The sequence below is a fragment of the Heptranchias perlo genome, chromosome 24 (genome assembly GCF_035084215.1).
Source record: "Heptranchias perlo isolate sHepPer1 chromosome 24, sHepPer1.hap1, whole genome shotgun sequence".
Lineage (NCBI taxonomy): Eukaryota > Metazoa > Chordata > Chondrichthyes > Hexanchiformes > Hexanchidae > Heptranchias > Heptranchias perlo.
In genome coordinates, this window is record NC_090348.1 from 40,072,470 (window position 1) to 40,098,561 (window position 26,092).

At 38.5% G+C, this 26,092-nt stretch overlaps 1 protein-coding gene across 3 annotated transcripts in view; it reads right to left on the bottom strand.

Moving 5' to 3' along the window:
• The window catches only part of usp6nl (USP6 N-terminal like), a 194,319-nt gene that overhangs the window by 48,503 nt on the left and 119,724 nt on the right, over positions 1–26,092 (bottom strand). For all 3 annotated transcript variants that reach the window (XM_068005133.1, XM_068005134.1, XM_068005135.1), the window contains 4 exons: positions 14,338–14,445; positions 11,382–11,491; positions 2,570–2,618; positions 1,576–1,696 (listed from right to left, as the gene is read on the bottom strand). In XM_068005133.1, the coding sequence (XP_067861234.1) occupies positions 1,576–1,696; positions 2,570–2,618; positions 11,382–11,491; positions 14,338–14,445 (388 nt within the window). The remainder of the gene's footprint in view (positions 1–1,575; positions 1,697–2,569; positions 2,619–11,381; positions 11,492–14,337; positions 14,446–26,092) is intronic.

Genomic DNA, 26,092 nt, shown 5'->3' on the forward strand with positions numbered 1-26,092 from the left:
GTTCCAGTGAGGTAATGAGTATTCCAGTTCTGGCGCCAATCCAACCTTTACTGCACCAAAGCCCATTCCAAATAATGCAGTGAAGCTCCCTCACTCACAGTAAGCTTTAGGAGCAACTCGTCTAACTGTTCTCCTAAGTCTTATACTCCACTCGTAAGGAATCTTACAACACCAGGTTATAGTCCAACAGTTTTATTTGAAATAAAACTGTTGGACTATAACCTGGTGTTGTAAGATTCCTTACATTTGTACACCCCAGTCCATCACCGTCATCTCCACATCATTATACTCCACTCCACTCCACAGCCTTGTGCTGCCTTATGCCTGACCAAACTAATAGTGGTCTCCCCGCCTGCTCTTACTGCAGCCTTGCTACCGTCTCATTGAAACCAGTGTTGCTCCACTGAGGTCTCATAATGACAGGTCCACTCTTGCTGGGCTACCACGACCTCCTCAGCCTCTTCCAGCCTATGGCCTCCGGCCATGCTCTTTCCCAGCCCAAAGCCTCGCGACCTCTCCACCCATTCCAGCTCCCTTCCCCTCACAGCCACACACTCCCATGGCATCCTCATCCATCCCCCCAACCTACGTACATCTCAGGTCCTCCCCATTCCTTCCTTGAACACGTCCCATCCCAAAGTCTCTCCTAGCCAAGCAGCCAACTCACCCTTTCAGGCCCACCGCCTCTGGACGCAAGGTCTCCTTGCTCCCTCCCAAATTGAACCTGTTGCTTCTCCCTGCCCCAAGATCCCAGTTTTCCTCTCATTTGTGCATGTTTCAGCAACTCCTGAAAGCACTGCCACATTGAGGAGGTCCCAATCTATTCTAACAGCATCAGGAAGATCATCCAGCCCACAAATCCCTCCCTACTGAAATTCACCCCATGTTCTCTCCCAGCCCAATCTTTGGATCCCCAGTTTCTCTCTCACCAACATATGTTTATACACCTGCTGGACCATGTCTCCTGGCCTTCGCCTCTCATCATCCAGTACCAGCACCCATCATAAGCAAGTTGACTACTATTTTGCTGCAGTCCCTGGGCTTTTAAATAGTAAAAAGGTATAAATTAGTAAAGAAACATGTGTGAATAGCACACAGAGAGTAAAGAATGTTTGGTGCCCTCAACAATGCTGGGGTAGAGGCTAATGGCCATCCATTATAGTTGAATGGGAAATTGCCAAGAGAAGGGCATTGAGAATTGGGTGCCTGAAATGCAGAGACAGCACAGGAAGATGCACTTGGTGATAAAGATTGCTTTGTAAGTGATGCAGATGAGGAGGCTAATGAGATGAAAACGGAACATAAAGCAACCCTGTTGTTGAAGGAGAAGAACGTTGGAAGTGTGGCGAATATGATAAAAGGCCGTCAATCACAGGCAAGCAAAAACCTGTAAGCATGGTGTTTTGGTGCTCTAGTCAGCTATCCGTGTGAAGTCATGGGGAGCGACTGACTAAAATCGATGCAAACAAGGATCACAAAATTGATTCAATCAGGTTATTCATTTTATTATCAATGGCAGTAAACAGATTCTATTTGCTTTTTTTTTTAAAATGAAAATGTCTGGAAATATCTTACCATGCATGCTATGTTTTGGGCCAGACAGTAGTCTAACAAGTGCCCAGAAGGCATCCTCTTCATTCAGATACATAAGAAGCAGTGCAGTGATCTGACTCATTCCCTGGCAGTAGCCTACTTCCTGCAATTCAACAAATTGAAAAAAAATAAAGCTGCAGTGGCCATTTAAAGGCAATTTATTAATTTCCCTTTATGGAAATGAATGAGGTTTTATTTATAACTAAATAATTCTTATTGATGATTTATGAAACATAAACATTAGGAAAAGAAACTAATGTTAAACGAGCAGTTATTGTCAACTTCCATTCCAAATCTAATTTATACTGAAATCACAGAGCTTCAAAAAAATGCAGCAGTCTGTGGAATTTGTTTCTGCAGTCGACATAACAAATGTACCAGAAGTGTAACTGACTGTCAAAATGTGAAGATCTGTAAAAAGGTAGCTAGCTGTGGAGTACTTAATTTATAAACAGTGTGAAATTTCAACTACTGAAGAGATACCAAATTGATTCCACAAGTGAACTTCAGTGAAATTATTAGGCAAGGTAGACCAAACTCCAACAGGTGCTACCTCACCTTCACTCCACAAAACAAATGCCTAATTATTACCGTTGACGTGCTTTAATGTATGGTTTCTGCAGTGCAATTGATGAATTTTATGTGCACGATGAATATACTCCTGCCAGTAATATTTTCTTCCAAAAAAAAGAGAAAAAAAATGATTCCCCTAAACTTTCTTTCTTCTTTAAGTATCCTCCAAATTTAATTGTCCCCTTCCTGCCGCCACTCCTCCTTTCAAACTCAAGTGTTTCAACAATCACTTTACAGAAAAACTGTTACTGCTAGAATTGTGCATTTTGAAATCAAGGCTAAGTAAAAGTTTTAATTTTGAAAACATTCCAGATCTGTAATCTTACAGAAAGGCATTATGAACCAGAAAGATAATAAGCAGTTTTAAAAACTGTATCTAGAATATTAAATACAAAAAACATACCGTGTTATACATGGAATAAGCAGCTAAAACATGGAACAAAGCTTGCTGCCTGTAGAGGAGAGATGCAAAGAAATTATGTATCAATTTCATCCTATGTCATTATTGAATATATACAGATTGATTCAGGACACCTTGCTTAAATCTAAATACAAGACCTAGAGTTTAGGGTGTACTTGGGTGTGTATATGCTCCATTTATACACATGTGGCAGTGGCTGAAGAGCTAAGCAAAATAGTATTCTGGACACTTGCAAAGGAGACATTTATGGATGGTCCCTGAGGAACAAGCAAATTTCATCACCTTAACTGTGCCTGGCACAGGGATCACAAAGGATACTGTCTTGAAACTGAAGGCTCCTGACCTGATAGGGCTATTCCCTAAACCTGAGCCATGGATATGCATTGTAAAGAACAAACAGTCTACACTGAAGGTCTTTCAGACATTTCTTAAAATCCATTGCCAACTTCATGGCGTCTCTTTCCTGGACGCTAGCTACCAGCTACCAAATTATCCTTCTCATTCCTCAGTTCAGTCTTGGACAATATATTTATGGTACGGCTTTTATTTGCTCTCTACCTTACTGTTCCATCTTTGGGTCTACTATCACTCAACTTCACTCCCTTACTCAGGTAGTGATTATGACCTCACAAACCCTTGGTAACCCCTTGCAGATCCCAAAATGTCCTGAGATTCCAAAAATATCACTGATGTGGAGAATAAAATTATGAACCACTATGTGCTGTATTAAACAAACTCCTAATATCTGAATTCATGTATGCAACTACTACGGAATAGCAGATACTCAGGATTTTTAAAAATCCAAATGAATGGCTTTCTAGTATTTATTTGGTACACAATATATTTAGCGTATGGAATTTCAGCTGGAACATTACTGTTTTACGAGGACTTCAGTCAAATATTCTGGTGTCTCAGTGAAGCAAAAAAAGGTTGTTTAGGGCAGTGTACTAGACTATTTTATGACATCTTTACTTTAGGAAGAAAATTCTCAGAAGTACTTTCTACACAATATATTTGTAAAGAGAATTAATAACTCCAAGTGAGACAGGAAGTTGTAACATACTCATGGGAAACAAGCAGCAAGAACAACGCTGATTTAACACAACTACTGGCATCGCAAGAGAACAGTGCAGCTTTGAACACAGTATCAATTTCAATTTTGTATTAGAACATATACACACTCAACCTTTTTGGAACTTTCCCATTGGAGTTTAAATCCAAGATTAATCATGCCATTAAAGCCAAGTTTAGCCTCTTGTTTCATAAAAGGGGCATCTTGATCATTTTGACACGAGACCAACATTATAATTTAGAAAAAGGGGTAGAACGTAGGGGAAGGGTCAACTGAGTGCAATAGAAAGTTTTACTGAAAAATAGCACACTGTTTCATAGTCATTATACTCTTAGATTGTATTGATCCGACCTCAATTCAATGTGTGTTACATTTGCACTTTACGCCTCTGTCCAAAAAAGTATTAAATCACAAGCGGTTCAAGAAGAAGGACCACCACCACCTTCTCAAGAGTAACTAGAGATGGGCAATAAATACTGGCCTTGCTAGCAATGACCATATCCCGAGAATATATTAAAAAAATCCACCTAATGATGTGTGCACAAAATCAATCATTTGTTCTGAATATACTTTTTAGCCATTTTTAGTTATTACTATGAGAGACTTTATTCTGAGGTACCATTAATCAAAGTAAATTTGCATCATTTAATTGCTGCATTTTGCCTTTGAAAACAATGTATTTTGAAAATTTCTTATTTAACCTCAATATTAGAAAAGTAAATTTTAGATATTTAAATGCACTCTATTACTATTTCCCAAACTTTAAATGCGGCATCAGTAGCAACATATCTGTTGAACTTTTACGTAAAATATTCCCAAATGACTGACAGTACCTCCACAAAGACACTTGAAAGTAACCTTTCCAAGTTATAAGTGCTTGTGAACATCTGTAGTGTCATGCCATGAACATATTAAATGTAAGGAATCTTACAACACCAGGTTATAGTCCAACTGAACATATTAGAAAGGACCACAAGCATTACACAGGGTTGATGTGTGAAACAAGATCACATATTGCTTACATTTGCTTTGTGGGAAAACAGTGTATTGCACGGAAAATCTTAATAGGTTAAATAGCTAAAATAGATCTCATGCATTGACTATGTAAAGTACTGCAGCACCACTTTGTGAATATTGAGATCAGAACAAAACACAGCCGTGGAATCATGATAGGTTAATAAAAAGATAATTAGACACTAGTTTAAAAGTTATTGCATTTAGACAAGTTGAGGTCATTTGCCAATTGCATTTTATGACAGACTTTAGCTACAGCCTGTGTTGAGATAATGATCCCCACCCCCAAATGCTGCAGGATGAACTGTTTTTCTTTTACATGTTGCTGAAGCACAGTTCATTTGAGTAGACTTTTTAATCTAATGCTGATTTTCCAGAAAAAAAACACAATTGCAACAAATGTCTACAAAGCTCCAGACTGCAATCAACTGCAGATGCTTTTATTCATGATGGTGGACGAGAAGACTGCTTTAATCTCAAGAGATTTAGGTTTGAAGTCTTTAAACAATGTGACCTTAAATAAAATTTAAGGATGCCCCGGAGCATGGTACATTGGCGAGACCATGCAGACACTGCGACAACGGATGAACGGACACTGCGCAACAATCGCCAGACAGGAGGGTTCCCTCCCAGTCGGGGAACACTTCAGCAGTCAAGGACATTCAGCCACCGATCTTCGGGTAAGCGTTCTCCAAGGCGGCCTTCGAGGCACACGACAATGCAAAATCGTCGAGCAGAAATTGATAGCCAAGCTCCGCACCCATGAGGACGGCCTCAACCGGGATCTTGGGTTCATATCACGCTACATGTAACCCCACCAGCGAAAAAAAGTTATCTGTTTTTAACACAACGGGTCATTCTCTGTCTTTCTCTGTCTGTCTTTTGTTCTGGCCGTCTGTGTATTCGGTGGTCCTGTCGGTAACATCACTCTGTCTGAACACTTTGATTGCCTTGACAACGGGCAGTTGGAAAGATTATCTGTAATCACCAGGTATTGTTCTCTGACTATAAATGCGGTAACCTTCCATGGAATCCCACACTCGCTCACCTGACGAAGGAGAAAGCCTCCGAAAGCTTGTGATTTTCAAATAAAACAGTTGGACTATAACCTGGTGTTGTAAGATTCCTTACATTTGTCAACCCCAGTCCATCACCGGCATCTCCACATCAAAATTTTTATTGGAATACAGTGTTGTTTAGAGCCTTCAAATTGATAGCTATTGTAAAGATTTCAGCTAAAGTTCAGTGCCATTATCATTTTTATTCTCCCCTTCAGTGTCAGCATTTTAACAATGGAACAAATTTGTATGAGCTGCAAAAGCTAAATGTCAATCTTTCCATTAAAAACAAAGGCTGAGTTTTTTTAAAAATTGGCGAGATAATTCAAAATTACTTTTTGAAGTTATTTTTGTCTAGAAACGCACAGTAAGCCAAATTCAATACTAGAAAGTAATTGATGGCTTCAGAAAGTGAATATTTTGAGGAGTCCAAAATTTGAATGAAGCATACGTTTCACAAAACCCATTCAGCCATTCAAACCAAGCACATGAACAGGTATAGACAGTTACTGAAGTGCATTCACTTTAATTTGACATCCCCAATTCTTGGAATGGAATAGTTTGAGAGAAATCGTTTCTAAGGACAGATTACAACATATCCATGCAACTATTTTTCTCTCCCTTGACTTAAACTTTGGATGTTGGATTCAACACCTACTTACTTTTTTCCCCATCTACACTTAAATGGAATGATTTTGATTAATTTATTTTGTTGAAACCTTACCACAGACACCTCTCTAAGACTCAATGGAATGTTACAAGAAAATTCAAAGGCACTGTTTATTTCCATTTGGCAAATGTAAGTTTCCTAGCTCATGCAAAATAGTTTGGGTTAATTTGTGGCAATCTTTTGTAGAAACCATTTTAATGTCTATATTGAAAAATTGTATTCCTCTCAAGCATTCCAAGGGAGAATGAAAAAGGAATAATTACCACCAGTGATTCAAAGTAACACATCATGCAGTTGTTTCCGGTTTCAAAGTTGCTGAACCTGCAATTATACTTTGCATCGATGCTAAAGCTGCAGTATAAATCCAAAATCACAGCCTGACTCATTCCAGATTTGCACTACAATTTCTTTTTATCAGAGCAAAGTGAAACCATTTCACACTGATGCTAAGACTGTAATGGAAATGCACCCTGAATCACATGAGGATCAGTGAATTTCAGAAATGTTTTCCAGGAGGCATGTATCATGTTGGCCAAAAGTCCTACATTTATATTACAGAATCACTTCAATGGACTGTTACCTGGCTCCCTTGCTGACTAACGTGCCCAGCTTATTCTGCAGGTTGGATCTGGCAACAATGGATAGCTGTATATTTGAGAGTTGGTGCAGTCACATTTATGACAATGGCGGTCCAGCCGGAACCTTCCTGATGCAGGCCAACAACAGGGAATGGTGAGCTTATCTAAATGCTGCTGTCAGCTTCCAGCAGTTGGAGGAACTCTAGAAAAACTTCTTGTAAGGGAAGTCCTGCTGCTTCTGATGGAACAAATGTGGCTTTACAGGATTGCCTGACGGCACCCTACCTGACAGAATCAATCCTATATAGTAAATGGATATTAGAGAATAATGCCTAGACTCACCACTCCAGAATAGTGTTTTTGTCAAAAAAATGACAACTGTGTCTAGATAAATAGCTCTATTAACTGGTTCAAAACAATGCACTGTATTGAGCTCGATTCTAAGGGCTGCCTTCTTCTTCTGTCTTGCACATATCAGTAGTGCAAAACCAAGCTTTTAAGTGAAAATCCAAATAGCATTTCACTATAGCAGGAGATATAATGGACACCACACTGCTTATTCGACTTGAATGGTGCCTTTAGGAATGTCAATCGAGAGAGATGTCAACAATCTAGACTGAACCATCATCTCATCAGGAAGATGTAAGCAAGATAAGAGTAGCTTGCAAAGGCTAAAAATGGTGGCTGGGCAAGATTAACATTTCATGAGAATAGTTTTCTAGTGTGACATTCATCTTTTTATACCAAAAAGATTTTGTGGCCAATGAATTAGCTCTGGATGAAATACCTGAAAAGATTGCACAGTGTAACTCCCCTGTTCCACCTGAGTTTCGATTAAGGCTCTAGCCTAGAAAAGAGATGCTGCAAAAAAAACCCTATACCTCAAAATAAAAACTGATGCCATTTATCTCACATCAGCATACAAAGTAAATGAATTTTGATGGAAAGATTTGGAGGAGGCTTTGGAAAACTACATACCCAATTTGCTGAGAAGTGACACATCATTATTTTACTCGCTGAGTTATATGTGGAGTATACTTGGAATAACCAATTATCAAAATGGCGTCACATAGAAATTTCTTGGAACAAGAGTCAAGTTGTCACCAAGTATAACTTTTTTGGGAGTACTTATTGCCAATAACAAAGTCAGAAGAAAATTTTAAAATACGTAAATTCGCAACCTTCAAATCTATGGATTCAAATCAATTTCCCAGCTTCATTGCCTGAAGGACAATCAGAGACACTATAATGAAAACTTCCTTCATGATAAATATGTTCAGAATGGACTGAAATTCCACTGAACTTTTCATTGGAGGTGAAGTGACAAAAACAGAACCTGTTTTTCTGTGAAGCAACTGGAAGAAGTTGAATTCCTCTTGAATGTAAGGAAAGAATTTATCATTTCTACATCATCTCCTTCACAGAACTTAACACCTCTAAAAGAAGGTATATTACAAAGAAACAAAACATTATTTGGTCATGGCCCTAAGACTGGATAGTGATATGAAGCCATCTTACATTTATAGGGCAGTTCTCTCCTGCTCCCAGGATTGAGTGCAATGCCCCACAGAAGGGAGGCTTGCAGGACGATGTCCTCACAACTATCAGATTTTGAGGTTTATTGGAAGTTTAGAGTTCTTTCAATTTGAGATATTTGTGAAGTGTTCTTTTTGAAACTGCTTTGTAGTTCTACGTCGCTTAATACGTGAAGCACAGGGCAACTGTAACAAATTAGTAAAATATGTTTCGTCATAGTTCTGACTCCAAAATTTCAGCAAAGCTGGGAAAACAAAGGGGACTTTCTTTGACGTCCTGTTTAAATCAAATAGTTTGAAATGCTAAATCATAAGAAAAGAATGAATGAAACTATGTAGGTAAAAACAGCAGCTAATTTGAATATGGCAAGATCACACAAGCAGCAATGAGACAAATGATCAGTTGATGTGTCTTTATGACACCATTAAAAACAGAGGGAACTTCCTGTTGTTCTTCAAATACTGCCATAGGATCTTTTAAGGCCAAATGAACCACCGGAATAGGCAGACAGCACCTTATTTGAACATTTCATCTGAATGTCGACACTTACCAACAATGCAACACTGTCTCATTACTGCACTAAAATATCAGCCGCTGAAATCCTATTGGGGTTTGAATCCTCAACTTTCTGAATAAGAGGTTATAGCACTACCAACTGAGCCAAGCTGACACTTAATGAAGCCCCATTTGATCTCATCTTTTCGGAACATCAGCCTTACTGCTTTCCCATTACAGAATCTAGCTGTTTTTAAATAGTGTACTAGCGTCCGCCATTAGTCAACCTATTCCAACTGATGATCATCTTATGAGTAAAATATTTCATGGCCTCTGTCCAAAGCTTGCCCATTACAACTCTGAACCTATATCTTGTATCTATAAGAACAGAGGTTTCAGTAATTCAAGAGAACTACTTACTGACCATTATGCATCAACTGTGACAAGTGGTTGATAAATGCATTTGTCTGGAAATATGGTTCCTGAGTGATCTACAAAACATGTGTTCTTGCTTTTTGATATTCTGATATATTTAGCTTATCAAATGTAATAATTAGAGGGATATTCATCATTGTTTTATGTCAAATGGTTATCTGCAATCCATTGCATCTTTTCTGTAAATTCTGACTTAAAAGGAAATATTTGTTTAAAAACTGATCATTTACTTCAGCATTTCAGTCAATCTAAGAAAATTCTGAGACTATTTCAGAAGGAGGTACTCTGTGATGCAAGAGTTGGCATTATGCACATCATGACTGATCTCCCAGTCAACAACAAGGCCACAAAGGGTTATGAGAGGCTGAATTTCTACCACTGGTTACCAAGTTATTTGCAAAAATGCTTCTCAAGTCTGCAGCAGGTGTCCAAAAAAGGTAATTATCCCCTCACAGGACATTGCTCATCTCATTTTGTATTGTATAACTCACATTTACACAAATAAGGAATGGACTTAAGCGTCACTTTCTCACTGGCAGTCCTAGTACTTGACTATGACTGGCTTATACGAACTAATTTGGCTCTCACAGTCCGAAGTGGCAGATATATGTGTGGGATGAACACAACACATGATGCAGCAATCTATATACTTTTTCTCTATAGTTTGGAGTTGAAGTTGCATTATTAAAGTAATGCCAGCAGGCATCTTGCCTGCAACTGACTTCAATCTTATCAGTTGATGAGAAACAAATTAATTCTTCAACCTGGCAATGCTCAACTCTGACAAGCACCAAAAATTTAAATTAATGGTTTTTACCATCATCCTTCATAATTTGTGTTCCTATTGCAGTAAAAGTTAAAAGAAGCTAACCCCAATTATATCCAACTTACTGACACCCATTTCAGTACTACAGCATATCAGTAATAAATGAAACCAATTAACATTTCAAACAAATTGAAGTCTATTTTTCAGTAGAGAGAAAATGCATGCACAGTATGAAAATATTTAATTGCAATACTGAAGACAAAGTGCTGAAATGGGTTGTGTATACTATTACAAACAATGTAATACCAAAAAAGATACAAAAGTTCAAATAGTCAGAATGTAATTCCAATTAACTGCATATTAATTCTTACAAGTAGGACCTTCAACCATGATGCCTATCCATGATATTTAAAGAGCTATTATCATCATTGGTACTTCTTTTCAAATAAAATTACCATTACAAAGAATGGTCAATAAAATCTGTTTAGTCTTTCTATTAATTTTAAAGAATTGTTTAGATGCTGAGTGCTGATAACATTGTGGATATATACTTAGAAACATCACTGAACCCAACACAGAGGGGCTAGAAGCAAATGCACTCCAGGGTTCATGAGTGCAAGTGCTGATGTTAATTCAGCTTCCTTGCAGAGACAGACTCCCCCCATGAGGTCATTAGTAATCATTGTTCAAGCAAAAATATTTCAAACACACACAAAATCGAACACAGAAAGGAATAAATAAAATAGGATTTTGAAGTTAACAGTAATTCAATGTAACCATTTGATTTTTAAGAAATCAAAATGACAGAAAGGGCAGCGCATCTGAATTTCAAGGCACCACATTGTGGAACAGCAAGACACAGGTTCACACCACACTTCTCTGTCGGATCAGGATGTCCGACTTCGGTCACGCTGTTGTGAGGAGCTGCATAGCTGGTCTGTTCCACATAGGGAGGAGGAAAAATATCAGTCATTCAGTCACTATAGGCCAATCTTATGTACCTCTTGGCAGCTGTTCGAGGGAAATCTTAGGAGTAGGTATGTGTTGCAGGAAAACACTGAAGGTGAAAGGCAAAGGGGTGGGAATTTACAAAAAGGATTATACTGACTGTGCCAAACAAATGCAAGCAATATGTAGAAACATTTAAGAGGTAAGCAAAAATGTCCTTACTTGACTCCATATCTTTCCCTGAACATGATATGGTCCCTGTAAGTACGGTTCACATCAAGGTCAATCTGCCTGATGTCTGGAGATATTGTCCGTGCTCTGCTTTTAAGTTTCTGAAGATTTTTTTTAAAATGCATCAGAGAGAACAAAATAAGACATTTGGGATTTGTCAACAATATTCTCAATTCAAAATAAAACATAAATGCTAAAATACTCAATAATTTACTTTGTTACAATTTTTTAAAATTCACATTTTGCCAGCATGGGCAAAACATTTTGCATCTAACACACACTTACATACAATGCTTACCTACAGTTCAGGCCTATTTATTCAGCCTAAAAGCATTTACATTTTATGGAAAGATATGGTAGAATTAAAATGTAATTTTTATCCAAAACAACTGGTATTCTTTACCCAATTTTATTCCCCGCAGTGATTCATGCTAGGTTACAGTTCCATGAGCATCAGCAGCCCTTCACTTTCCTCACTTGTGGGCCAGCAATTGCTGGCAGAATGTTTGTTCGGGGGAGGAGGGAGGGAAAGAGAGGAGAGGGAAAAGAAAAAAAGGGAACTGCAACCAAAACTGGTCTTCATTCAACATCCACAAGTGTGCACTTATCAACAATGGGTCACTGGACAGAAATCAGGAGCAGGAACTCTGGCTGATTCCCCAGCCCAGGGAATGGCAGGGGGGGGGGGGTGGGGGGGAAGACACCAAACCCAACAGCACATGGCCCCGGTTGAGATGAGCTAAATGGGTCAGGGATCAAAACCTGGGCAATCAAGGTCTGTATCACCTAGTATCACAACATGCTGCTCATTTGCCTGGTAAGTGATTCTGCACTCGAAAGTATTAGATTTCATCACACTCAAACAACAGATGCTATTTCAATATCAATTAGGTACAGGGGTCAAAAATGCTTCTTTCCCCAGGTTTGGGACTTGTGACCCACATGGACAGAAAATCCTTCTTATACCGTAGGATCTGTTATTACCGTAGTACCTCAATCTTGCAACTGGATGGCACTGTAATGAACTTCTGGTTGAAATAAATTGTGTTATATAGTATACAGTACCGAATTCTCGCCACTTGGTCATGTTATGCCAAACTGCAAATAAGTATTTGTACAAAGCACGAAGTAGGGGAAATTTGGCACAATGTAGCATTTCAATATATTCAGCCACTGCAATGACAGCCAGTGGCAGGAATTAGGAAACTACAGCAATTACAGTTAAGCTGGAAAAAGCATCTTGAGGATGACAAATGAAAAACACTAAAACTGAGCAGACGTACAGGGATACATGCTCAGCACTAAGTGGGACAGAGATGAAAATTCTCTCTAAGTCCAGGACATGGCCCTAAATAAATAAGAGGGTTGAATGTTTTTCTCATTCCCACCACACTGTCTTGTGAAAAGTTTTTTTTAAATGGTGAGATAATAAAAAAAATCTCAAAGTAGTTTACTGTTTGAAAGAGGTTGCCAGTTCCAACTGTCGACAATAAAATTTGTACTATTGATAATCTGGACCACTTTTAAATCAGTGCCCTCACCATTCAGTGAATGCGGGTAATGAATCAATAATCCAGAAAAATAATTTCAGTCAACGCTTCAAAGTTGAGAGTCAAAAACTGAAAGTAATATTTCAACATTACTTACGATTGGCGAAACAGGCGCTCCAACCGTTCTACATTCCTATAGCACATTTCAGATAAGACATCACCATGGACAACTTGTGATTTTTTAAATTCTAGCAATATAAATAACTCTCCATAGAATTTTGGCTCATTAATAAAAAATTAGGACAGCGATTTGCTCACCTGATCCACCCACTCTACAAGTTTCTGAGCTCAACCAGGCTTATCAGGAGCAAGCACCAAGGAGAGGCTAGGTACTTCCCACAAGTAGTGGGAAAGACAAAGCTCAAGGGCAGGGCTGCTCTTCAGCAACCCCTTTAACCCATTTGAGAACCGCATAGATATTGACTTGGGAGAAAACATGCTGCAAATATAAATATTTATTCAACATCACCAATGACAACTTTGTGCAAAAGAATTACCTGTTTTTAATAGGGGGCTGGATGGGGCAATGGTTTACTATACTATCCTTCAATCTCTGGGAACTGGTTTCACCCAAGATCAATTTAAGTCTGATATTCCTACTGGCTATGATTGAATTGAGTTTGAGCAGCATAAGCCAAGTTCCCAGTGGATGCAGGCCCAAAGCACAAGACTGCCCCACAATTCAGCACAAACGCAGCCACTGCCTTCACAAACACCACAATGATGAATGATATGGCAAATGAAATAATTCACACTGATGTAGTAGATCTTCTAAGCCAGGGGTTAAGACATGCTGTTGGAGCTAAATCTAACTAGCAGTGCTAAACCTCAGGTGAACATACATGATGGCTGATGCTGGATATCCATTTGGAAAGTGTTCCACTGCCAACACTAATTCTACCTTGCACACAAAAAAAAATTTAAATTAGGAAAATAATACTACAGGGAACAATTTACACACAGAACCTACTCTTTAATTTGAACCAAAATACTATGAAAAGTAACACATAGTTACCAATCATGAGCAGTTCACAATGATGTCCACTTACCTGAAATGTATTGCAGGAAGAAGCAATGAGTCTGCTGGTGGATTATTTCACAATGCTGATATGTCATGTATTTAAATACAAATTGATCTTAGCATGGCTTTCTTTTTTTAAAAAGTATGGTCTGAGAGAAAGAAGTTATTTATCAAGTTTGGCAAAATTCCAAAGCATCATTTTAAATTTAAGACTGGTTATCAATATAAGCTTAGATTTACAGATATATAGATGCATTGCACATCAACATAATTTTGCTCCTCCCTGTGCTTTTAATAATGTGGGTAAACTAAAAATCATATAAGGATAGCCCTAATTGAAGTTAACTAAAAGTATCAGAAATTGCAAAAAACTTACATCATACAAGTCTTTTTTCTCCAACTTTATTTTTTGTATTTCCAGAAGTAGAGACCAGACCTCTCCTCTCAGCTGCAGTGGGACTCCCTTATAAATTCTCCGCACCACCTTAGAATCAAAGTGAAAAATAATTGTTTTCCTTAGCTACATTGTAAGTTACTAAAATCTTACAACAACACTATGTCTAAATGCTCAAAAATAGAGCAGATGCATGTGCTATTTGGGAACTAGCTAAATTGATCATTAGAGCCACAGGATTGGTAAATGTATTGATTTCAAAATTGATTAAATTTCACAAATTGTTAAACTAAGTTACGTAGCCTCACTGAGCCACTGTAGTCTTGATTTTTCTCAGTAAGACTTGTTTCTTTCTTCATGCTTCAAAAAATAAATTCAGGTCTTGCTTATTTTCCAGTTCTCCCTTCCACTTACATCTTCCTAAGGCTTCTTATCTGAGCCCCAAGGTTTATTATTCTGAAGTTTTTCATATCTGGATTATGTTCATTTTACCTGAGTCATAGTATGTACTTAGTGATCTAGTACCGAGAAAAAAAAATCAGATAACCAAGATTAAGTTAAAGCTGATTTTAGATCCCCAAATTAGTCAGTAGCGGCTATATGCTACAATATGATAGCCACAGTGGACAAAGGGTGAAAGAAAGTACTGGTCCACTTAAAATTCAAGTGGGAAGCTGAAATCTGGGACAAAGAAATATTATTAAAGACATATTTCACATCTGACTTCGTCCAAAAAGGAAGGAAAGTTGTCTAAGTCAGCTATCAGATTTCCAAAAGCAGCAGAAGAGGAGCTAGAAAATTTGTAAATAACAAAGGATATATATATATATTGTTATAAAAAGGTTAAATGCTCCTAAAATAGCCAAAGTATCTGGTCAGGACAATGTACACTGAACAACAACAACTACTCGCATTTATATACACCTTTAACGTAGTAAAACCTCCCAAAGCGCTTTACAGGAACATTATCAAAAAAAAATTGACACCAAGCCACATAAGGAGATATTAAGAAAGGCTTGGTCAAAGAGGTAGGTTTTAAGGAGTGTCTTAAAAGGAGGAGAGGGGGTGGAGAGGTGGAGAGATTTAGTGAGGGAATTCCGGAGCTTAGGGCCTAGGCAGCTGAAAGCATGGCCACCAACGTTGTAGCTATTAAAATTAAAGAAGGTGGTGACTGAAATTAGGCAAGCTGTAAATGATATTTCTGTAAGTTTTAGAAAATTCAGGATTAATTTCATAACTTAAAAGGGTCAACGCACATGCTGGCAAGTGTACATCTACTGTAGAGAAAGTCTTTGAAACTACCTTGAGAAATCAAGCAGACGATCCCTTGAAAAATATAATTTGTGTTAAAAAGTTGTCAGCATGGATGGAGGAAAATAAGGTTGGGTTTAACAAACCTACTGAAGATTTTGAAGACATTAAATACATGGTGGACAGAGAAGAGCATGGAATCCCAAAGGTCAATTGATCTTGGGAGCCCTGCTATTTTTTACATGTAAATTAATGACTTGAACAAGGGTATAAGCAACTGAGATCTCCCATGTTTGCAGATGGTATAAAATAAATGATCAGCATAGGAACATAGGAATAGAAACATAGGAATATAGGAACAGGAGTAGACCATTTAACCCCTCGAGCCTGCTCCGCCATTTGATAAGATCATGGCTGATCTGTGATCTAACTCCATATACCTGCCTTTGGCCCATATCCCTTAATACCTTTGGTTGCCAAAAAGCTCTCTCTCTCACATTTAAATTTAGCAATTGAGCTAGTATCAATTGCTGTTTGCGGAAGAGAGTTCCAAACTTCTACAACCCTTTATGTGTAGAAATGTTTTCTAATCTCACTCCTGAAAGGTCTGGCTCTAATTTTTAGACTGTGCCCCCTACTCCTAAAATCCCCAACCAACGGAAATAGTTTCTCTCTATCCACCCTATCTGTTCCCCTTAATATCTTATAAACTTCGATCAGATCACCCCTTAACCTTCGAAACTCCAGAGAATACAACCCCAATTTGTGTAATCTCTCCTCGTAACTTAACCCTTGAAGTCCGGGTATCATTCTAGTAAACCCACGCTGCACTCCCTCCAAGGCTAATATTTCCTTCCGAAGGTGCGGTGCCCAGAACTGCTCACAGTAGTCCAGGTGCGGTCTAACCAGGGTTTTGTATAACTGCAGCATAACTTCTGCCCCCTTGTACTCTAGTCCTCAAGATAGAAAGGCCAGCATTCCATTAGCCTTATTGATTATTTTCTGCACCTGTTCATGACACTTCAATGATCTATGTACCTGAACCCCTAAGTCCCTTTGGACATCCACTGTTTTCAACTTTTTACCATTTAGAAAGTACCCTGTTCTATCCTTTTTTGATCCAAAGTGGATGACCTCACATTTGCCTACACTGAATTCCATTTGCCACAGTTTTGCCCATTCATCTAATCTATCAATATCCCTTTGTAATTTTATGTTTTCATCTACACTGCTTACAATGCCACCAATCTTTGTGTCATCGGCAAACTTAGATATGAGACTTTCTATACCTTCATCTAAGTCGTTAATAAATATTGTGAATAATTGAGGCCCCAAGACAGATCCCTGTGGGACTCCACTAGTCACATCCTGCCAATGTGAGTACCTTCCCATTATCGCTACTCTCTGTTGCCTTTCGCTCAACCAACTTCCTAACCAAGTCCATACTTTTCCCTCGATTCCATGGGCTTCTATCTTAGCTAACAGTCTCTTATGTGGGACCTTATCAAATGCCTTCTGGAAGTCCATATAAATAACATCCATTGACAATCCCCTGTCCACTACTTTAGTCACCTCTTCAAAAAATTCAACTCCTCAAGATGACTTTTCACACCTCTATTAAAACGTTTATACATGTAGCTAGAATTCTCTCCATGCACCGGACTTGAATATCGGTGAACCTGTCCATGTTTCTAGGTATATGTAATTTATTTGTTAAAAAAAGCAGGGTTCCCAAGATCAACTGACCTTTGGGATACCATGCTCTTCTCAATTGGAATAGTTTCCATTGATGGTTACCATTAATTTCTAACTTTTAAGTCCGTTTTCTATTCAGCACCATGTTTTACTACCTATTCTGTGAATCATTATCTTAGTAACTGATGTAGAATCTTGCCAAAAGCTTTCAGGATATAATATGAGCTGCGTTTTCTCTGTCCACCATGTTTTTAATGTCTTCAAAACCTTCAGTAGGTTGGTTAAATCCAACCTTATTTTCTAGGTTCAGTTCATTATAATATACAGTACGAGCACAGAGCAGGACTTTCATCTCAGAATCAACGTCAGTCCAAGAGCAAGAAGGAATGTGTGTACTGCTGCAAGCCTTAATTAGATCACTTTTTTGACCGATGGCTGCAGTAAGAGACAGAGCTGTCTAGAAAAGAGCAGGGCAGCTAACTTTGTTGAAGAAGCAGTAGAAATCTTGCTGCATCAAGTGCAGTTCAAGAAAAAGATCCTGTTTGCCGAAGATGGCCATTGGGTCAGCAAACAGAGCTTGGCCAATGCCAGCAACACTGTTCAGAGGATATAAGTGCAGTGTTGTCAAGTATTCAATGCCCTCATCAGGCGTGGCAAGGTAGGAGGCCGCACTGTCAACTGTTACTGTCGAACCATTCTCTCCTACCCATTCATTCCTTCACTGTCTCCAGCTTCTCGCGGTGCCCATTAGGCTGCACTGTGCACTTCCCAGCACCTTCTTTGCTCAGCACCACTTCCTGCAGCAGAAGTCTGCCAGCCAAGTCCTTCCATGTATAGCATCTGTATGCTGCATGTTAGTGTCTTTCCAACACCTATAGGTAGTACTCTTGACACACAGATTTGGGGTTATGATATGCTACAAACGGCAACTACTCAATGCATGCAAATTAACTTTTCTGGAATGATCTGGTGTGTATTTCCAGCATTTTCTGGTTTTGTAGCAGTACTGTTCAGTTTGCCTTTCAGCAATTTTTGGAAAATTACATAGCTACTTGAATGTCAGGGAACAGGAGATTGCAAGACATCATGTCTGCGACGATGCTGGTACTTAATTATTCATCCATCACGGACCCCAAGAAACTGAAATGTTTCAACCAAAAGAAAAATAATATCCAGGAACTCTACAACAGCAAGATAATTTAACTGCTTTTTGTAGATAACCTATGATTAACACAAACATATCTGTGTGATCTATTTGGATGAACCCACGTTTTGGTCTTTACGTATGGTTTGTAATTTTCATGTGTTAATCAATCGGTTTTGTTATCTAACAGGATGATGAAGGCATCTTAAGCCTCTGGAAATTAATTATCAGAGGATCAATGGCTCTTGCAGAGCAATTGGCTTTTGCAGTTTAGCACCAGAAAAAACTATTTTAAATGAAGCAAACAAGATTGATTATACTTTCAAATCACTCCATTACTCTTTTTGACAACTCACACTTGAATTAGTTACCAGAAACAATATTAGAGATGACAGAACAGCCAAAATCTTGCAACCACATAACCCCAGTTCCAAGAAATACCAAATAAGCTGTTAAATGCAGACTTCAGCACAAATATAATTAAAAGCTGCAAAGCAAATTAATGGATTTGGAGAGACACTTGTTGCTTCTTACATATACTATGAAATTATGTCCCAATTCACCACTCGAAGCAAACATTATACACTGGGGGCAGGGGAGGTGGAAAATCAGGCATCCTGGAGCCGCTATTACAGAGCCTGGCACCTTCCAAGCTTCTTAAAGGGGAAGTAGTTTGGTCATTTGTTCTCTGCGACAATCCAATGCATCTGATGGCAGTGATTTCTTCACTTATATGCAAATGCATAATATCCTTTCTGATGTCGCTGCATTAATACAGACTAAGACTTTGGAGGACTTCAATCAGGAAAAAAAGTTAGTTTCTCAGTTTTATTCTAATTTATCTTCAATTTTAACAAGCTAAGATCATGGGGCCATGATATTTCAGAAATGTTGTGGAACTTACTGATGTTGGAGCAATTGTACTGGAATCGAAAGCCTCTGCGTTGTTCTCAGGACCTGTACAATTGTCTGACCATAGTGGGAAGTTATTGTGAGGATTAAATTCTCAAACAGTGTCTAATTCAATCAACTTTTCTGCCTCTTAAGAGTCTGCTGAGACGCCCTTCATCCTGAAATGAGTCATTTGATTAATCCCCTGTTGCCCAACACTCAGCAAAAAACCTCAGCCTGTGACCTCCCCACAGGGCCCAGTTCATCTACCTTCTGCTTCCAGTACAGAAAATTTTTAAAACTTCATCCCCTTTACTATACCTTATTATTATACTTTCTGACTTCTGAAACAGTTCATCCTCACTGATCTGTCTTTGACGAGATCAGCTTCTATTGGAGCCTGTTTTTATACTCTGGTTGTTGATGGGTAACCCCTTGGCCTGATTTCTCCAGAGTAATATCTTGTGAATGGTATTCCACAGATGTACGAGTTATGCATGCGTTAGTTTTTGCACACAAATTGGCTGTGCTGTAACTTCTGCAATTTTTAAACGGCATTGCATGTCAACGGTACTTTACAGTGTGATCAACGTTTTTTAAGACTAAAATGACTTATAGGAGACTGATGCTGGCCTGACAGAAAACTGTCTTAGAATGTCAAATCCTCTTCGAACAAATGCGAAATGCTCGAAGTATGTTGTTTACAATCACTACAAACTATGCAGGAAGTTACCAGTCCCACCCACGATGCAACAACATATCCCACTAATTGGCTTGAGGGAATAAAAATTCCTTGAGGATTTTTTTAAGAATGTTCTAAAGTTCCATAAAGTTAGGATATTGTGTTATTTATCAGTGAAAACTGACAATGCAATCATTTTAAACGATGTATTGACAGGTCATATATAATTTGTTGCATCTTTTATAGTGATTTGGATTTTATTGAAATATTTGCCTGGTGCCGGCACACTGAATGAGCAGTCTGCTGTTAAATGTGGGGAAAATATTTCTTTAATATTTCAAATGAAATTATATATGCATAAATTATGCAATTCAAGTGATGAAATATTTGCCGTAAACAAAAAAGTTCTGTCGTTTAAGCTCATTTGTGATCACGAGTTCCAGTCTGGTTTCTTGATCTGAGTTTTTAAGGATCTTAGAGATATTACAACTCTCTATTCTAACTTGGTAGAATAATGACAACTTCTGATAGATCCTGCATCCTGGGTAGACACCAGAAACTATTGAAATTTAAGTCACTGAAATCATATTAATTATAAAATCTACAACATAAAGTCAATTAGAGACGGTGATAATATTGAAAATTCAAACATTTAAACAAACCAACTCTCCACCACCAGGAATACAAAGAGTGCAAAGCTAGCAAGTGATCTTTGCCAAAAACAGGCTATTTTAATACAAGTAAACAGAGTCAGTATTTTCTTTAGTGCACATGAAACTTGTTATTCTTTCTGCCCCCACTCCCCTCCCCCCACATCCCAGCCTTTACAACACTTCAGTAAAGAAGCATATCAAGTGACTGAAAAGCCCAGAACAGCTGACAATGTACACATTTTGTTGTTAAAGCAGCTACAAAGCTCATTTTCAATTTTGTGAAAACTGAATGGAAAGTCCATGCATTGTCAGCCATGTACTGCCAAAATTTTCAAATTGCTTGGCTTTTAATATCCTACTCATATTAGATTCCAGCTTTAAGTAGTTAGTGCTAGGTTTAAACATAAAGCCAAGTGTATGCAGCATTAAACTCAACAATTTTGTTTCACATTTAATATTTAATGAATACCAAATTTAATATAAATTTTGCATTACAGTTTAATATTTCTGATCAGATAGAACACTTAGTCAGCTTTACAATTTATCCTGCAAAGACAGGATTTGGACTACAGGGTTATAGCAGCAAAACAGTGTATTTTTATTTTTCACATATGGTACAACTGTTGGAATTCGTGGTTTTTACTTAGATAGCCAGTCCTGGAATGGCAACATGAACTAAAAGATTCAAAATGCAGGAGAAGGATGATGTGGATCCAGTATTAGGACCAAAATTGTAAGTAAAGATAGTTTGACTGAATGGGCATCTCTACTTCATGTTCTAAAGTGGTTTTTCTTGCCCAATTTTCTCCTTTCAACCCTAAAAGTAGGAACTCTTGCTGAATACAGATCCATGGATGCCAGCAGATTCTATTTCAAAGTCTACACATAAACTATTTTCATCAGGAATCACTGGATAGTTAGAAGGAGCATGAACTCTTGGCTGATTTCGCCCCCTGCTTAGTTTGGGGGCTGAAGGCAACTGCAGCATTCCAGCTGCTGCCTTGGCTGAGATCACCTAAGTCAGCACCTATCAGGAATTCAACCTTGGACCTTCTGTTCTGTATGGCTTAGTACATCTGCCATTGCTCTCTCACCCACCAGGCCATTAAGGGATCTGTTAAATTAATGAATAATTAAGGAATCTGTCATATTGCATAGAGTATGCAACCACTGTATGTGGCAAATCAGATTATTTAGACAATTCAGCTGAAGGCAATTTCCGGCTGACTACACTTTCTACACTCTCAGTTTGTGCCCAGTATCGTGGACAGCATAACTTAATTAATTTTGACTGCCCTTACTAAGCTCCACTCTAGTGAAAATCCATAGTAATAATTGTCTTGTGGATTTTTTTATTAAATGGAAAATAAAGTAAGTAAGTAAATATATATTCAACGACAGTGAATTAATTCTCCATTATAGTTCCATCAATTATAAACCTGATCTTAATGAAAAATACTTCCATAATATAGATTAACAATTGGTGTATTTTATGTTTTTTCCCTTTCGTCTCCACATAACTTGCAACAGAGGAGGGGCAGCATGACTGATCCCAAAGCTTCACCAATGTTACTCCGAAACTAGGTTTAGGTTAAGTCTGGTCCTATTTACCTTTTGCTTGGCACTTCTCCATAGCATGTATATATTCGAGTCAAATTTCCAATTTTAGTATTGGGCACAATTTTATGCTGTGGGTCCATGGACACTTGAAACTGGACAGAGGCTGTCCAGATTTAATTCACACAGGAAATTCAAAGGACAGGGGATATTTCCATCCCATCAGTCTGGGCTGGAATTGAACCCGGGACCCAAAAGTGAACGACAAATGTGCTAAACCACTATGTCATCCAGCCAGCCATTCTCGATGCCCCATCCCAACTCCTTTTAACCATCAGGAATTGATGGTGTACGAAAGGCATCCTCAGGTTATACTTGTTTCGAAGTTTAAAAAGCAAACCGTGGACTAACTGTAGAAGCTGATGCAGATGTGCTAGCAATGCAAGACCAGTTCTTTCACAAGGTCTCAACACTGCCAAATGTCACATTTGTGCACATTGGCAGGATTACACGGTACGTCTGGCTTGGGTGAGGAGCAACAGATGTTGCAGCACTAAAGCCAAATGTGAAGAAAGCTGGGCCATAAACGCACAGTTGAACAGCCACAAGCAACCTCTTGTGGTGCAAGGATTTTCAGAACTGCAACAAGTTCATGAATGAAAAAGGTAAAGGAGATTAACTAATTTTTAAAAAAGGGGAAACAGCTCAATGTAATGCTGTAGAAGCTTCAGGCAACATGACTGCTTAAATCAACTGATATTGAGCTTATTGACAAAAATCATATCCTCAATAATTGCCATCCTCCGGAACATATTACAGCATCGATTACAAAAAACTCAAGCTCAGAGTACTAACTTAATCCTTAGGTACCGTTTGAAAATACACATTCTCCTCCATATATAATTTCTTAACTAAAAAGATGAGCAACGTTCAAGAAATCACCTTTACAACATGCTGATGCAGATAATATGGAAATTATACAAAATGCCATTTAAAGTGCATAAGTAAGCTAAAAAGGCTTCATTTTTGAAATTTATGTTAGCATAAAAAGCCTATGGTATTTCTAGAACTGCATACTATGACCAAGTTAAGAGTTTTCATGAGCTCTGGTGATGCAAAGTAATCCCAAGGGAGTGATTTCCCTGTGTCATGTGCGTAATAAATCACAATTCAATTTTTTGTAAATGGTTTTTGATTTCCTTACACTTGGCACAAAGGGAATTTTCCAAGTTTGATTACACAGGGAGTTTTATAGAAATTGTGAACCTAATTATGTAACATACATGATGAAAGGTCATTGATCTGAAACGTTAACTCTGTTTCTCTCGCCACAGATGCTGGCTGACCTGCTGAGTGTTTCCAGCATTTTCTGTTTTTATTTCAGATTTCCAGCATCCGCAGTATTTTTCTTTTGTTTGTGTAACACACAAGCTAAATTATGGGCATTGGTCAGACCCCATCTGGGGTATTGCATTCAGTTTTGGGCACTGCACCTTGGTCATGGAAAGGGTGCAGTGCAGATTCACCAGAATTATACTGGGGCTTAGAGGGTTAAGTTATGAGGACAGGTTACTTAAACTTGGCCTGTGTTCCCTTGAGTATAGAAGATCGAGGGGTGACCTGATCGAGGTGTTTAAAATGTTAAAGGGATCCGATAGGATAGATACATAGAAACCATTTCCTCTGGTGGGAAATCAAGAACAAAGAGATATAATCTTAGAACTTTAGCCAGGCCATTTAGGAGGGAAATCATGAAACACTTTTTCCACACAAAGGGTAATGGAAATCCAGAATTCTTTTCCCCCAAAAGGCTGTGGATGCTGGGACAATTGGAGCTGTCAAGACCGAGATAGATTATTGTTGGGAAGGGTATCAAGGAATATGGAGCTAAGGCGGGTAAGTGGAGTTGAGGCACAGATCAGCCATGATTTAATTGAATGGCGGAGCAGGCTTGAGAGGATGAATAGCCTATTCCTGTTCCAATGAGTGTGACATTGATTTCATGAATTTTATAAAAGCTTAAACCTGCAAGAATCCACTGTTCTCCATTATATCCATACTTCTAGTTTTAAAAAAATAATAATTTTAGCCATTTCCAGTTTACTAATGAGGGATAAATGTGCTAAAAACATAATTAGAAGCAGTTATGTGAAAGTAACCATATCCAATGGGACTTGACCTTAGTAAAAGCACAAGTCACTGTTCATGAGTAAATGAACTTTTGTTGGGGTAGTTACCCTCTCACCCAATAGTGAAAGTAACAAAGTCTGCGGACAGTCTCCAAGTTGGATATAAAAAACACTCAATTATTGATTAGTTTGCATTTTGAATGCAAATGTTTACACACAATTTCCACTGATGATTCTTGCAGAATGCCCATTGTGAAGAAAAACACACAATTGTCTTTGTCCAGGAACAAATTTGCCTTTTACCTTCAGTTTATGTAGTACTGAAGGCAAGCCACAGGGACAAATAAATGCTTAAGACAGAATATCAATCACGAAGAATTGAACAAGATATTAAAACTGCGCTATTTGCATCTTCATTACTGTATTTTCATTCTACTTCATTATATTTACAGTGCATTTTACTGGAAAAATGCTCCAACACAAAGCAAAGGTGCATAATGAGATTCAAGGTCAATGCTATTTAATTTAACCTTCAAGCTCTCACTTCGGCAAGATACAATCATGTCAGAACAAGAATGCTTGTGCTTCAGATCAAGCTGCCAAAATTTCATGATTAGACAATTCAAAGTCCTTGTACAGCACACACATTATGTTGTCTACTGTGAAATCTTCACCCTGACAACAGTCTCATGACAGGACAAGATGAAGTAATGCAGCATACCTTTAGACTGAAGTCAAAGGCTGCAGCATTTATCATGTGATCAAGGTCAATGCAATTCTTTCATTGTCAAGCTGGAAATTTATATCCTGCTGTCACTGGCAGAATGGATTCTTTGGTGGACGGACTTTGGTTGAAATGACCTTGACTTCAAAAGCAATGCCTCAAACATAAACCATTACATTTTGAATGAAAAAAAAACTTAGATTCCACCTTTCCCATATCTGAATTACCACAAATATTTCCTGACCGTACATGGATGACAAACATTTTATGTAAAACTTACCCGGCAGTGATATAATGAAGTTCACATCACCACCGAAGCAGAACCTTGCACGATCACTGCAGGGGGAATTCTGCATAAAACATCTGTTCTTATACTGCCACTGACAAGCAGTCCCTTTTTAGGCAGTTTTTACAGACGTCTCCTTTTTGCAAAGCTTTAAAAATCCTTTCACCAAGCACCAAGGCATAGACAGGTGACCCATTTTGAGATGCATACAAATGCTGCTCCCTAACTGGTCAACAGGAGGCAACTCAAAGTGATTTGCAGTTAGATTTTTTTCCCTATCTGGAGAACTGCTTGCCCTTCAATCAGTGCATTTTAATTTTAGTCTGGTAGAGATTGCAGCTTCTTGAGTGATGGACTACGTACAAAAAACTATACTTGACCCCTCTGTGGCACATAACACTGGAGTTACAACATGCTAGCTGAGCCCATTACTTCCATCTCGCTTATTTATGTTTTCCCCTCTCTCTCTCATGGAACCCGTCACTGCCTAACCCCAATAGCCCCATCCTCCTCTCGATGACTTTCATACCCGTAAATGCTGGAGGCTAGCCTCACCAACCTTACCACTGCCACCTCAGCTCTGCTGGAGGATCAACTAACACTACGCTTCCCTCCAGCATCTCTGCTCCCTTCTATGCAAGACCCTTGCCAACTGAGACCACAGTGTGAACGATTGTATTGACATCCTGGCTTTGACTGAAACTTGGCTTACGAATGGCGACACC